At 39.9% G+C, this 15,406-nt stretch overlaps 1 protein-coding gene across 1 annotated transcript in view; it reads left to right on the top strand.

Annotated features, from left to right (window-relative positions):
* The first annotated feature begins 10,885 nt into the window (after positions 1–10,885).
* The window catches only part of LOC109972361 (Golgi phosphoprotein 3-like), a 9,219-nt gene continuing 4,698 nt past the window's right edge, over positions 10,886–15,406 (top strand). The window contains exons 1-4 of the mRNA XM_020621155.1: positions 10,886–11,264; positions 11,792–11,923; positions 13,755–13,869; positions 14,506–14,666. Coding sequence (XP_020476811.1) covers positions 11,055–11,264; positions 11,792–11,923; positions 13,755–13,869; positions 14,506–14,666 — 618 coding nt within the window. The 5' untranslated portion in view covers positions 10,886–11,054. The remainder of the gene's footprint in view (positions 11,265–11,791; positions 11,924–13,754; positions 13,870–14,505; positions 14,667–15,406) is intronic.

Genomic DNA, 15,406 nt, shown 5'->3' with positions numbered 1-15,406 from the left:
TCTCAGGAACTGCCAGTGAATGACACAGTTTACAGGACTCCATCCTGTCTTCAGCCCTGCAGATATCACTGCCTGAGACTCAGGAAGACTGATTAGTTCCAGTGCGTTTCCTCATCCTCTGACACACTTTGGTCCACTCAGACGCCTTTCCCCTCCTAGCAACAAAGCATAGAGCATAGTAAAATGGCATGTATGTTTTCATTTTTGACTCCTACACAGTCTCCTCCCTTTCCTCTGTTGCCTGCTTTCATACTGATATACTATATGCCTTTAGTTGCCATGGAAGTCTGTTGTCTGATGCAGGCAGAAAGAGAACATTAGCAATGTACAAAATACAAGGCTCTCAGGGCCCCTAATAAATCAAAGACATCTTCATTCAATTTCATAAATACTTTCTTTGAATCAAATACTATAAAAGACATCTTTACTTTGCCTGAACTGCTTTTTGTGATGTAAGGCTCCTCAAAGGTAATGAAGACAAACTGTTTATCCCGGAGACAGTAAACTCCTTTAAGTGAATGAAATTAATTCAGTTTATTAGTCTGACAGAAAATATTTATTTACTGAATTAGTCAATCATTGGGTCATGCAAAAAAGCTCAGCAACAGACTCTCTTTCCCCTGCATGGAAAGCTATTTGCAGTGATCATCTAAGGAATCTGTAATGTATACAAGAGGGTAGTGTTTGTGTGAAAAGGTAGATGACAGCCCACATTAAACATACACTAAAAATGGTACTGGCAACTGTACATACTGATTAAATATCTGGAAAGTTGAGTTTATATTTAACTAAAATGATATTTGTCTACATTCCACAAATGAACCCTTAGCGATTGTTTTCCATAAAGATGTGGGACTTACAAGAGACTTACAGCTGCACTAATTTATATTATGATGTTAACAATGGATCTAATGGTTTACACTGCGCATAGTGATGAAAACAGAGCACTGTCACTCAGTTCTGCAGTTCTCCTCAGCATTTAGCCTCTCCCAGTTTATCCTTTGGTTTTAAAACCTGCAGTTTCACTGTTTTGGTTCACTCTCACTGCTGTCATCAACTTTGCTGCTCTGAACAAAAATGCTCTGATAAATCCACAGTGCACTACCTGCTCAGCACCAAACCACAGATAGACAAAGTTAGTGGCCAGCTGTAGAACACAGTGGAGCATTTAGCAGCTAAAGAGCCCGGTATTTCTCTCAGGAAAGAAGAGTGACTTGTATTTAACAGGTGGACAGAATTACAGTATGTACTGTAAATGAGAAGCTGTGGAGGTAAAGACCACCAATAAAAGGTGGCTATGCTTTGTTTACATCTTGCTGTGCCGCCCCCAAGTGGCCAAGAAAATCAATTAATGCAGCTTTAATAAAACAGACTGGGCAAAATTTAAGCTGCAGCAGCTGAGATATCCAGACTTTTAGTGCATAAGCTCCAAAACCTCTGCATCCCACATTTCAGTGCAAACAATAAACTTTCCACTAGACCCTTCATGTATCTATGCCTTTCATACTCTGACACAGGTTTTCTATTATAAATTTGAAGTTTCCCAGCTGAGATGACTGTGACTACATCCTGAATATCTTCAGTAAATTTACCCCAGAGCTACAGTCCCCTTTAAACAGCCTTCAAGAGCAAAATTAATGTTGGTTGGTGACAGTTTAGTCATCACCTCAGATAATTTGCTTATATAAATATATAACGTGTGACTGTCACAGTGCTTGCAGCCTGACCAGCTGTAGAAATGTAGAGATATTAGAAGAGACTAAGGTTCATGATGCTTTCTAGCTTGTCTCTGCAGTCAGGAACTGAGTGGACTAATACAGAGGCTCATTGCTATAAATGGACATTCTAGCTATATATTGCAGAGTTTGACTTCTGTCTTTTGTTTTTGCTTTTTAAACTTCAACTAACACTGAAGGCAGCGAATGCATATGTGGTTTATTCGTGGTTATGCCACACATGCAGCTCCTTTGGTGGTGGCAGCACGTGCGTTTGCTTGCATGTACGACTACCACAGCGGACAAACTTCAGGGAAAAGTCCCTTCTCAGCTCAGTGTGACAGAAAGCAGATCTATCCTCACCGATTCCTGTTTAATGAGAAAAGCTTCTGACTATATTTAACACTGACTAGAACAAGGTGACCAAATGGAAATATGTTTGATCCTCAGTCTTTCTTCTTGTTGTGTTTACTATTCTCTCTTTTATTTATTCTTTATACCAAAAAATGTGCCTATAACAAATGCTTGGGCAGCCATCAACAAACGGGCACTGGCTCGTAATAAAAAACAGATGGAAATCAATGCGATTAGTGGATCTGTGCTTTATTTCCTGGGTGTTAGACATCGACTTGTCTGAGCACATTAGGGCCCATGGTACACTATATTCAAATTGTGATAAAACTTTACTTTCCAGACAAAAAGGCCACAGCCTTGAGGTGTTTTTATGCCTATTACTGTATACACACACACACACACACACACACACACACACCTAAAACCATCAATATTTGGAATTGACAGAAATACATTTAGATTATTTTTTCATTTAAAAGACTAAGTATAGTCAAGTAAAAGATGTTTTCCCTTCTTAATTCCCAATCCAGCCTTTGGGGCTTCAGTGAGAGCAACACGCCATCTTCAAAGTAATGCAATCTGACACATGTGGGCATCAATCAGAGGTCTCTTCAGTCTCTTGCTTCCTGGGGCTCTGTGTTTCTGATAGGATCTGGAGCATCATGTCCCTCTACAGAGGGCCAGCACGGGGTCTCAACCCTTTGACTCCGTCAACAGTGAGTTAGCATGTCGGTTATAGCCTGGCCACCGGCTCTGTCTCCCACAAACACAGCAGCAGTGAATCCTTTATCTCTGCTAAGTATAGTCATGCATAACATTTGACTCCTCACGCCATGTAATATACATTAAATTAGATTTCTACATGCACGCCTGCCTTTAAGATTAAACTTACGATTGACACATAATGAATGAATATATTCCTACCAGCCAAACATGTACTCAAGCAGAGAACTCCTGATCCACAGCTGTTTATTTGAAATGTTTTCGGCCATGCTATGGAGTTGGTAGACTTGGATTCAGATTGAAATATTACAACTACTAATGTGTAATTACAAAGAAAGTTTGTACAGACATTTGTGCTTCCCAGATGGTGTAGCCTAATGAATTTGGCAATCCCCTAATTTTTCCACCAGCACCACCATGGATTGTCGTGGTTTTGAGTGAATTGTCTTAACACCTAATGGATGCACTACTGTGAACTTTGGTAATGATGTTTATGTCTCATTGAGAATGAACTGTAATAACTTTGGTTTCATTTGTCGGATACTTTTATTATTGACCAAACACCTAAAGGAATTAATGACAGTCCCATCAGCCTCAGCTGTACTCTGGGATGTTAGCATTTGGCTCAAATCAGGGCTGTACTGGAGTCCTGTATCCTGTGTCTCTGACAAGACTGAGCAGCATTGTTGTGGAAGTAGTGTCAACTGTTCAAAGACATTACGTGTCTGGGTTTTGCCTCGTATGACTATGACTGCCTAACAAAGACAGGAACGTGATTTCCGCCAGTTTATCCCTAGACCGTGGTGTCAGTATATAGGAAACTTGGTGGGGCTTCTCTCAGTAGAATAGGTTATTTAAAGAATGATGAGTGCCAGAACTGGGCTGCACTCACTACCCACCACCCGCCACCTTTCAGAACTGGACGTGGTTTATAACATGAAGACAAAGCTCAATCTAAGTTTCAGAGACGACATAAAGGAAGGAGTATAACAGTGAAATGTCACATGCTTTACAAATATTGAGAGTGTAGTTGCATGAGTCACGGCAGAAGCAAAACATTAACAGGACTTTTTTTTTTTTTATAGAAGATATTTTTGTCATGTCACAAAAGAAAAAGCACAGGAATAAATAATAAATTAATGATGATGTCGACGTAGCTGGTTCAGTTTCAGGGTTTTGGGGTCGGTTTCAACAAGACAGACTTAAACTATGACATAGATGCAAATAAGCAAAAGAAGAGAGAATTCTCAGGTTCTTGTAAAAATACATGTTAGATGTCAGCTAAACTGAGAGCAATCTGACTGAGTTACAGTCTTGTTAGTACAGACTTCCCTACTTGTGTTTCCCCCTGTTTTTCCTCGCTGTGCTGCAGTCAAGGAAGTCAGATTACTGACGCCTCGTAGTTTTAGTTTTACTTACTGTGGATTTTGTGTGAGGTCTTGTATGAAGCCATATCTAGAAGAGATCTCTTCACAGACAGATGCAATGAATCATTACAGTGACCAGTAACTCTGGAAAAATGTTCCTGTGAGTACAAAGACTTGCTTTAAAAAAAACAAACATTACCTGAAAAATAAGGAAAATCCATCTGTTACACCTTCAGTTCAATTATTCATTTACTTCTAATCTTACTGAACCAGTTCAGCTTATACGAAATAATAATTAAGTTTGAAATAAGCTGTAGATTAATATATTTATTTGTTTTGTGTGCAACACAAATAGACAGCACTGCATGAAAAATAAGTAACACAACATAAGTCCTATGAAATTTGGTTCTAAGTATAAGGAAAGTTTGTAGTTAGTGTTTTTAGGAAACAGCATTGAATGTTAACCATCTTTTTCCTCTGTATAACTTCCTGTTTTTCTTACGCAAATATGAATGAATTGGTATTTAATAACTGCAGCAACTGTTTCCATTTCCCCTATAATTGTTACCAAATGTGGTTTTACTCACAATATCTTAGAGTAACATGCAGTAGGTTGCTTCCTTAGCAGTGACTTTATGGTATTTCTACTCATATGGATTCAGAGTAATATTATAATGATTATTTAAACTGTACATGGTATGCTCTTGACTTTTATTACATTCCTCCCAATAACAGGGAAAAGATGTGTTTATCAGTTGGCTGTCACAAGTGGTAAAGCTAGACTCTGTCAGTGAACATTCAAAACACACCCACATCAGGAACTCTACACCATATGCAGCATTAAAGCTCAGAGAACAGGAGATTGTGTTACTGTCAGGGTAAAACACTGTGTGACCGTTTACAACATTCAAAGGGGTGACCATGTGGCTTTAACTTTGTTGGTGGTAAAGGAAAACCTTTTGTTTTTAAATCCCTGTGTCATAACTGTGAGGAAATTAAGTTTTGACAGGCTTAGCTTTCGTCACTCTGACAGGTCTCCTGTGGTGAATATGGGTTCAGGGGCAGAGAGGGGTGTCACATCTCCTCAGGTGTACGCTGCAGTACTCAGTGGGAATATCATGTATGTGTGTGCTCATGTGTGGTTGACCCTTTTGTATTCTACCTCCCCTTGTGAAACCAGATGATCATAAGGTCTCCACGCCTCCTCATCATGTTCATTTTGATGGCAGTTTTTTCAATCACAAATCCCATGTTCTGGGGTGAACATCGGTTGGCCTTTGACCACAACTGGGGAACAGCACGTGAAGCATCTGGTCAGAATTATGGGCTTGCACTGGTTAAACCTGCCCTGACCAGAGTAGTCTCAACACTTGAGACACTTTCATGTTGTTGTGAACTGCAGAAAAGTATTCAGATATTTTAGTAAAAATAAAAGTAGAAATACAGTATAACTGTGTAAAAGTACTCTATTACAAGAATAAGTTCTACATTCAAGATCCTACTTAATTAAAAATGTACTTAACAGTATGAAAGTAAGTGTTTTTTTCAGACAAATGGGTCCATTGAATGTTACAGTATATTGCTGAGTACATCACTGCAACTACTGATTAGCAAAATCCAAGGTGATGTCTTTAAATGTCTTATTTTGTCCACCCAATAGACTAAAACAAAAAGATAATCACTTTAATTAAATAAAATGTGGAAGGCTGAAAGCAATCATTTTTGTTGTTTACTGACTGAAACATTTTTTATTCTATCATGAAGTCAGTTGATTATTTTTCTGCTGATTAACTATTCACTGTAGTTGTAGAAGGAACTGAATAATGAATTCATGTTTTATGGTTGGTCAAGGTGGAGCACAATTAACTGTATTAATGGTTTGGTAGTTCAACACTGTGTGATGTCCACCCCTGGTTGTTTTGCCTTGAACTGAGCAGAGCTGTGGTGCCTTTACTACTCTATCACTTCTGCTCAGCAAATAAACCAAATGTTAAGCGTGAGTTCAGCTGTGCTGCTCGCTCATCAGCTGTTCCTGGTCTCTAATCGGAAGTCGTCTGACTGAACAATGTTGGTCTTCTTCATGTAAACAAAGTACTGTAAATGTGGATTGTATGTGCAAATGTAAACATATGTGCTTCTGTATTCTGTGTCCGTGTGTGTGTGTAGATTTCTTACAGCTGGGGACCTCTGGAGGGGTCCCATTGTTTAAGGCTTCCTGTAGAAATCTACTAGGGTGAACAGAGGAAAAGGAGGATCACACAAATTTTGAGGTCTTGCAGAAAAAACACATCTTCATTTGGGGTTTCAAAACCACGCAGACACAATATTTTAATGTTTCCGTGCCAGTGATAGCTGTGGTTGGAGGCGTTATCCTTTCAGGTTGTCCGTCCATACGTACATCCGTCCCATTCTTGTGAACAAGATATGCCAGTAACGCCTGGACAGAATTTCATCAAATTTGGCACAAGTGTCCACTTGGACTCAAAGATGAACTGATTAGATCTTGGTGGTCAAAGATCAAGGCCAAAGTGAGACTATGTTACTTTTGAAAGAATTCTTCCTCTTAAAGCAAAATGCACCATTGTATTTTTGCTGCTACTACCTTACTTTGTCATTTATGACCAGCAACTTATTTTGGCAAACTTTAGATAAACATTGCTATATAACACACATTACTGAGTCACATCACTGACTTCATGGCTTTTCTCTGTGCTTTTTGCATTAGTTTAACACTTTAACTAAATAATAAAGCACAGGTTTAGTCACTAGCTGCTGTTTAAGTCGTGAATACTGGTGAACCTATTAGCTAACAGGTGCTTAAACATCCAGTAGTGTCAGAGCAACATTATCACTCATTTGGTGTCTCTGGCCACCTGAAGAAGTCCAATAGTCACTGTCTTTCTGCTCTGTTTTTGGTCTCTACCAACTTAGCTTTAATTGCTGCAAGTAAGAAACATTAGTCCAACATGTTAAAATTCTTTTTCCAAGTCTCAGGTTATTACATCTGACTGGTTCTGAGACAACCTCACTCACCTAAATGCATACGACAAACTCCTTAATCCATCAACTAATTTGTGTCCTACACTGAAGGCTTTCAATATATGTACTCAGGCCTCTGCTGTGAAGTAAAAGGACTCTTTGGTCAATTGCATTATATGGTGGAGATGTATTACCTCATTGTAATGTTTATTATTCATGTCACTGTGAATGGGCCGAAGGCAAAGCACTTCCTGTAATTGTAGTGAGTTGGAGCAGATGTTGAGACAGGCATTTTGCTGCTTTGACCTCGTTATTCTCTTTCACTTTCTTGTGTAGTAGCTTTACTGTTGTTGACTGTGTGTATGGCCTGCGGTCTTTTTAGCCCACCTGGCCCTGTAGCCGGCGTGTCCTTGGATGTGCAATCATAACTGCACTGTGAATTGCACTGAGCTTTTGTTTCACCTGCTTTTCACACCAGCCCAAAACACAGAAACAAATTTTGAAATTTGTAGATGTGACCTTTTATCCTCCTTTCTTATCTTATTTCTTATTAATGTAACAAGCTGTGATTAAATTGATTGAATCTTCATTTTCGAGTCCCCTCCATATAATTACAAAATTGTAATTCTGCTTTTTCTCAGCCTTCTAGTATTCACTGAGGCTTCTCAATATCACACACTATTAAATATAATTACATTTTCTCACCCATTATTCTCCAATGGGATGCAGTGTAGAGGGCAATTGAGAGGTTATAATTCATTTACTCCAGTGCCATGGTAAGTGACTCTCCTGGTTGTCTCTGTGGGGATGTTGTCTTAAGAGTGTATTCATGTGTGTATGTGAGTGTGTTCTTGTGCAATTATTATAAAAGGGGCACCAATGGTCAACACTTTGCCCACTCCAGAAACAGGAAATGGTTCCAATATGCGCCTGAATGTGGCCTCTGTTAAATCTCTGGGGAGTGATTTAGGCTCCTGGTCAAGACCAGAACGGCAGGATCAGTGAGCAAAAATGTACAAAGTGAAAAATACAGATGTTTTTTGAATCATTTAAGATCTCTGGTAGGTTTCACAGGGACCTAAAGGTTTATCAATTGTGTCAGTGGGGTAACAGATGATGAGCCAATATGTCAAATCAGATTTATGTCTGGTTCAATATTTGGATTTAAAAGACTTTTTTAATAGAAAATGTATTAAAAACTCTAAACTCTTCTGGTTTTCATGCCTTTTAAAAAATAGCATTTAATTGGCTGAAAAAACTTGGACCAGGTTTTTAGGTCGAAGACGTTTCACCTCTCATCCAAGAGGCTTCATCAGTTCCGTCTCTGGAATTTAACCATTTGGCGCGCCTTGCTCTTGTTGTGTTGGGTAAGTTGCACCTTCTCCAAGAATCTTGAGATCTCCTGAAAGATTTCTCTGGTAACCTTGGTGGAGAGTCTCTTTCTTAGTTGTTCTGTTTGGTCCATCAGGTTGTCTATAGTGAAGTGTATTTGTCGAAACCTCGAAGCCTCTTGGATGAGAGGTGAAACATCTTCGACCTAAAAACCCAGTCCAGTTGAGTTTTCTAAGTTTTTTCAGCTTACTATGACCTGGATGACTGAGAATCTGCACGGACATGTAGCATTTAAATGGAATCTACTGACATCTATTTATTTAGAGCCGAATTCTGCTTAAAATTAAGTGTTCATGTCAGTTTACATTTGATCAAACTTCACCATGATAACATTTGCTTTTAGACTTTTTCCAGACCTGCTGCTCTAGTGCTTATGCTTCTTGTCATCTTGAACTGTGTGCAAAAAAAAAGCTACCTAGATGGTCAGGGTGTTGGTTGACTGTGATGGTAGCAGAGATGGGTGTTTACACAGAGCATATTTCCAACCATCTGTGAAATCAACTCCAGGGCCATACTCGAAGGTTCCTTAACATCAGAAAAGACAACAGTGTTTGTTACTTGTAGCTGGTTTGTGATGTGTTATGACTTTCTTGATCAAACATGAACAAAGCACAGAGTATGTAATCGGCTTATGTGTTGCAATGGAAGTAAAATATTCTAATCAAAACTCAGGATAAACAATTTTAAGGTTTTAAGTTTAGCTTTAAAAGCCAGAACACTTTCAGCTGCTTTCGGGTCATCAGGGAGTGTCTTCCAAGGACTCAGAGCTGCCTCAGCAAAAGCCTTTGTCCAGTTGGAACAGTCCTCTCAGAGGACCTGAGAGGTCATCCTGGTTCACTGTCCGACGTGCTTCATGTGATGAAGCATGTCAGACAAGGAGGCTGGTGCCAGACCATGAAGTGCTTTAAAAACAAGTAAAATAATTTTAAAATCAATACAGGGTCTGAGAGGAAAACAATGTAAAGACTTTAAAAAGAAAAGTGTAACGTGTTCTCTGCCTCTCGTCCTGGTCAGCACTCGGGCAGCAGAGTTCTGAACATTTTTGGGGTTGATGAGAGAGAAGAACATTAAAGAATTCTGCTCTGCTGGGTGTACATAAAAGTGTGTACTAATCTCTCCATGTCACTCAAAGAGAATTGGCCAAACTTTAGTGATATTTATGGAATGATAAAAGTCCCATTTGCTGTCAAACCCCACATGAGCCAGTTCTGCGTCCAGGACAAGAATGAGGTTTCAGGCCTGTTGGCTCAGGGCCAGTTTTAGAGTATTTAATTCTCAGCATCAGTATTCATGAACACAGGAGGAAAGACAGCAGAGGAATACCAGCAGACTAGTTATTTATGTCCCACACACAGCCTGCCACCTTGTGTTGACAGTCTATATTGCATTATGTCTTTAGTGGCTTTTATAAAATAACTATTCATTATGTATATCTTTAGTGTTTTTCTGAATATAAAGATGACAGTCTATATAAATGTTACTATATTGTATTGTATAAATGAGATACAGACATTTAAACCAAGGAGCGATCATTAACAATTTTGTCAGCTTATTCAATCATGTGCATTCTCTGTGCAAATCTGATATATAAAATGGCTAAACCAAAATAAACTGCAGGCAGGGGGTCCTTTATGAGTCACAGACTTTCAATAATGCCATAATAATGCATACATAGCTGCACATATTTACAACTAAAAGATGCCCACTTATCTATTCTCTAATGTGTAGAAAAAGAGTCTCATTTTAAAAGAAAATGCAGAAGTAGTCATGTGGATTGTCAACAAAAAAAATCATTGCACAAATGAAGTACCATGACAGAAAATGCATGGCCACCTTTGGTTGCAAATCCAGATTCAATGTGAGAAGAGCTCATTGTACTCAGGACACAGTTTATGTTTTGAAACTTGAATATGAACTGTGCTCTCTTTCAAAAAAAACAAGAAGCTGGAAAGAAATTCCATGTATAATACAATTAAGGAATGCATATTTATATTTACATAGCAAATTTTAGCAAGGGTTACTAAGTTCTGACTAGGGTGTCCAAACCTTTGCACATGCCACAATTAGGCTACTGTTTTTTAAGTCAACGAAATTAACAGTAAACATGTATTAACATTAGAATAAAGGCTCGTTCAAATGTATGTTTATTGCAGGGGTTGTACTTACTTTCTTTTCACCTCAAAAATCACCAAAATATATAATTTGTATACTACTGAGTACTAAATCTTGTGTGTTTACCTTTTATATTTACAGTATGTCCTGGGACTCCTGAAGGCAACACAGGAGATGCGTTCACGCTTCAGTTCAAGCCACATTCTACGTCACTACCTCAGCCACCATGTTGGATCAGGAAATGGGCAGTGTCGAAGTAGGAGATCTGAACAGAGCTTAACGTTAACGGCCGTCTTTATTCGATCGGTTCACAGTTTCACCACTTTTAACAACCAGGTTACATGCTGCAGGGCTTTCTGGCTGGTCTAGGAAGGGGCTTTTCTCCGAATTTGATCGTTTTGCGGGACCAGCTATGACTTCTCTCACACAGAGGACCTCGGGCCTCGTCCAGCGGAGGACCGAGGCTATCCGCAGCGCCGCCGCCGACAAGGAGAAGGAGTCCGCCGGGGAGGAAGAAGAGATACGTCGCGGGGAAGAGGACGACGACGACAAGGGGGACTCGAAGGAAACAAGGCTCACACTGATGGAGGAAGTGTTGCTGTTGGGTCTTAAGGATCGAGAGGTGTGGACATTTTGTAACTCTTCACTTAGGATAGTGGATAACTTATGTTCACAGTTAGCTAACATGTTTACGTCACCAAAGGCGAAGCTGACTTCCCGCTAATGATGTTTAATTTGTGATGTTTAAAGAGCGGAAGTTTACCGGTTTAGCCTTAAGGTGAAGCTAGTTTGCATACGTGTGCTTAGAGGCACACTTGTATACGTGTATATATCTAAGGTTAAAACAGAGAAGCTAACGTCATTTAACCATGTAACCAGTGTGTCCTGCAAATGTATATCGTTACTAATTTATCGCCGCATATTTGTGGTCGAAAGCAGATGCTAAACATTTTGGTGAATGGTAGCATATTAGGCCAAGGGTAATGGCCGTGTTTATTTAGGTTCATAGCTCTGGCAGCTTGCGTTACCTTAGCAGTTTTCCTGACAACTCGCCAGCAGCGACGTGACTCCTTTTCAACCGTGCGCAGATCTCCCTGCCACACGTCATCTTAGCAAGGGCTGCACCTTAGCTGATTGTTTGTTTTTCAGGGCTACACGTCTTTCTGGAACGACTGTATTTCTTCTGGCCTTCGCGGCTGTATGCTTGTCGAGCTGGCCCTCAGGGGGAGGCTGCAGCTGGAGCCTTGCGGGGTGAGGAGGAAAAGTCTGCTCTCAAGGAAGGTGAGAACTATGTTAATGTGGCCAGGTGTATAAAGGAAAACGATTAAGTGGATTGCATTTACACAGCGACAGTGCCTTAGACAAGGACTGAATCCCTAACCCTGCAATTAGGGGACGAACAGCTGTACCCCCTGAACCACAGCTGCCCCAAACACCATCCTTTGACCCTCCTTGGACACCCCTTTCCATTCAGTGTGGGAAAGTGTGTCCAGACCTTGACTGGTAGTGTCTCTACTGTAGAAATCTGTAATAGGCAGTGCACCTTTCAGCAACAAGGTATTTTGAAGTGCTTTACTTAAGACAAAATATACAACACAAACACAAGGCAGTTAAACAAAAGAAATGGCCAAATAAGATAAAAATAAGTTAAAATTGAATAAGACAAACAGGATAAAAAATCACAGCACAGTGTAGAGTTACAAATAACATGAATAAACGGGGTCACGGAGGGGGCCGGAGCCAATCCCGGCCGGCAATCGGGCGAAGGTGGGGTACACCCTGGACAGGTCGCCAATCCATCGCAGGGCTAACACATAGACGAACAACCACACACACGCACTCCTATGGGCAATTTAGAGACACCAATCAACCTAAGCTTCATGTCTTTGGACTGTGGGAGGAAGCCGGAGTACCCGGAGAGAACCCACGCAAGCACGGGGAGAACATGCAAACTCCGCACAGAAAGGTCCCAGGTGGGGCTGGAACCCAGAACCTTCTCGCTGTGAGGCAACGGCGCTAACCACTGTGCCACCGTGCTGTCCTAAACTGTCCTAAATGTAGTTTAATTTAAGGCAGCAGCTAACAGAAAATCTGAAGACCTGGTTTAAAAGAACTGAGAGTTTAATAAGACCAAGCCTACTGAACGACATAAATGCATGGACTGGTTTTTATGTAAGTCCTGCTGAGATGTGCGTCCTCTAATTCTTGATATTCATGAAGTGATAGCAGACTGATTTGTAATTGTCTCGGTGTGGACCAGAGTCCGTGACTACACTTAAGATCTCTGGTTTGGTTTGGTTTTGTCCTTAATTGTTGGCAACTGAAGCTGAGCACTGAATTCTTCATCTTCTTTGGGCCCAAAAACGTTTTTTAAATCTTTGTTTACTGTAGATAATTGTATAATCTGACCAAGTGGAAGCATGTAGATGTTGAACAGAAATAACCCGAGAATGGAGCCTTGGGGAAATTTTGTGCACTCATGTATAATTTCTAATAAACACAAAGCAGTCTCTGTCCTTCAAACAGGATTAAAATCAGTTTTCCAGCCTGTCACCTTTATTTGGCCAAGTATGTTACACACAAGGAATTTGTTTCCAGTACAGAACCGAGGCAGCCATCTGCAGCGCCACCTCACACCAATGGTTTTAACCATCGGGAGCAACTTGGGGGTTCAGTGTCTTGCCCAAGGACACTTTGACATGTGGACTGCAGGCACCGTGATTTGAACCTCCAACCCTCCGGTTGGGAGACGACCGCTCTACCCACTGAACTACAGTTGCCCCGTTACGTCAAATGAGATCCTGAAATACAGAGACTGAGACCGTGATTGAGACTGTGATTAAGTGAAGAAGGGCATTCTCCTTGTTGTGGTGTGAATGAAATCCTCATTGGAAAACATCAAAACTGTTGTTTAGGGCCAGAAAGATTTTCACTTGCTCAAGAACTTCTAGTAGTCTTCTTGCCAAGAAATCCATCTGTTTACTAAACCTTTTAGCTGAGAAACGCATAATGTTTAAATAAAAGTGTCATGATTCCTCTTCACACAGAGTGAGTAAGAGAGACAGCAACATTCATCCTGGTTCAGTTATGTTTGCCTTTCTTGTTTGCTAAGGTGATCTGCAAGTCAGATGCACCGACAGGAGACGTGCTCCTGGATGAGGCCTTGAAGCACATTAAAGAAACCCAGCCCCCAGAGACTGTCCAGAGCTGGATAGAGCTGCTGAGCGGTGAGATAAGCCCTGCCCAGTTTGTTAATCAAACCATGCAATAATCTACTCATTGTTTGACATGTTGGACACGTAGGTGACATGTTTTTTGTTTATAGCTTGTGCTTTTGCTTTTTTATATCTAGAGCTTTGCCGCTTTGTCAACCAATTTGCAACATTTTTAATAATGGAATAATTGTTTTAATCGTTTATTAAGAAAATATGTCAAACATTTTCTGGCTCGTCAGATGTGAGGATTTGCTGCTATTCTTTGTCATACATTATAGTATTTGACTATCTTCGGTTGGTCAGATAAAACCTCATAAGACCTCGTCTTGCGCTGTGGGAAATTATAGCAAGGGATTTTTAACAGTCTTAGTACATCTTACAGTTAAAATGATAATTCTGAAAATCATCAGTAGATGAATCAATAATGAAACTGTTACTTGTATCCCTAATAACATCCGAGTTGTTAGTATATCTTGATTGATTGTTTCTAATTAAACTGCGTGAAACTACACTAGTTGGCCAAATATTATTACCTACAACCTGGAAGCAGCAGCACTAACAATTACTAAAAAAAAAACGTGACAGGATAAAATGACATGTATGTACACAGTAAGTGTTTCATGTGTTGGATGTCATGTTGTCCTTCAGGAGAGACATGGAATCCCCTGAAGCTACACTATCAGCTGAGAAATGTTCGGGAACGTTTGGCCAAAAACCTAGTGGAGAAAGGTGTCCTCACCACAGAGAAACAGAACTTCCTGCTTTTCGACATGACCACACATCCGCTTACCAACAGTACCATTAAACAGGTGAGGTGTTCATAGATAATTGTGGTGCTATCAGGTTGAGTGTCTTACATGTAAAGTTCAAATAGTGTTGCTGGAGACTCTAGACTGAGGAGCAAGCACTTTATGAAACTAGCAATATTTCATATTCTCAGTCTTTAAACGGAGGCATTCAATTTTTATGAGTAACATTCACAGTTTCAACTTAATTGTATACCAGCTACACTGGATCCTGTCAAAGTCCACCAGAACTTAGAAGTTAATGATCTTTCTGCTACAGCACAGGTAGCTGCTCTGAAAACCACATCCCGCCTTTGAGAAAAATATATTTTAGTTTCATGATAGCTCTCCATATCTTCACAGTAACAAGTCAGAAAGCCATTCATTCCCTACTGGCCTAGATGAGACCTTGATTTGATTGATTTGATTTAATCTTTCAAGCATGTCAAAACAGTTGATATGACAACACACATAATTTTACACATAATCCAATATCAATTTGCTTATACCTAGTACATGCTTGAATGGAGTAGGAAGAAGTCAGACTTATCCAGTCCTACCCAATGACATCATCTTACAATCATTGGTTTGCAATCAGTGAATGATTCACTTCTGCCCACACACATATTATACTAAAAAAAGATTATAACAGTGTTAGCATTAATACATCACACAAGTAATATACTAAAGAATTATTACAAAGTGTACACCACACTCACAATGTTTCATCTAATTAATCATTAAGCCTGTTCTTGCATATATCT

The sequence above is a fragment of the Monopterus albus genome, unplaced genomic scaffold, assembly GCF_001952655.1.
Source record: "Monopterus albus unplaced genomic scaffold, M_albus_1.0 scaffold253.1, whole genome shotgun sequence".
Taxonomy (NCBI): Eukaryota; Metazoa; Chordata; class Actinopteri; order Synbranchiformes; family Synbranchidae; genus Monopterus; species Monopterus albus.
The sequence above is the reverse complement of the archived record's forward strand: the minus strand, read 5'-3'. Positions and strand labels throughout refer to the sequence as shown.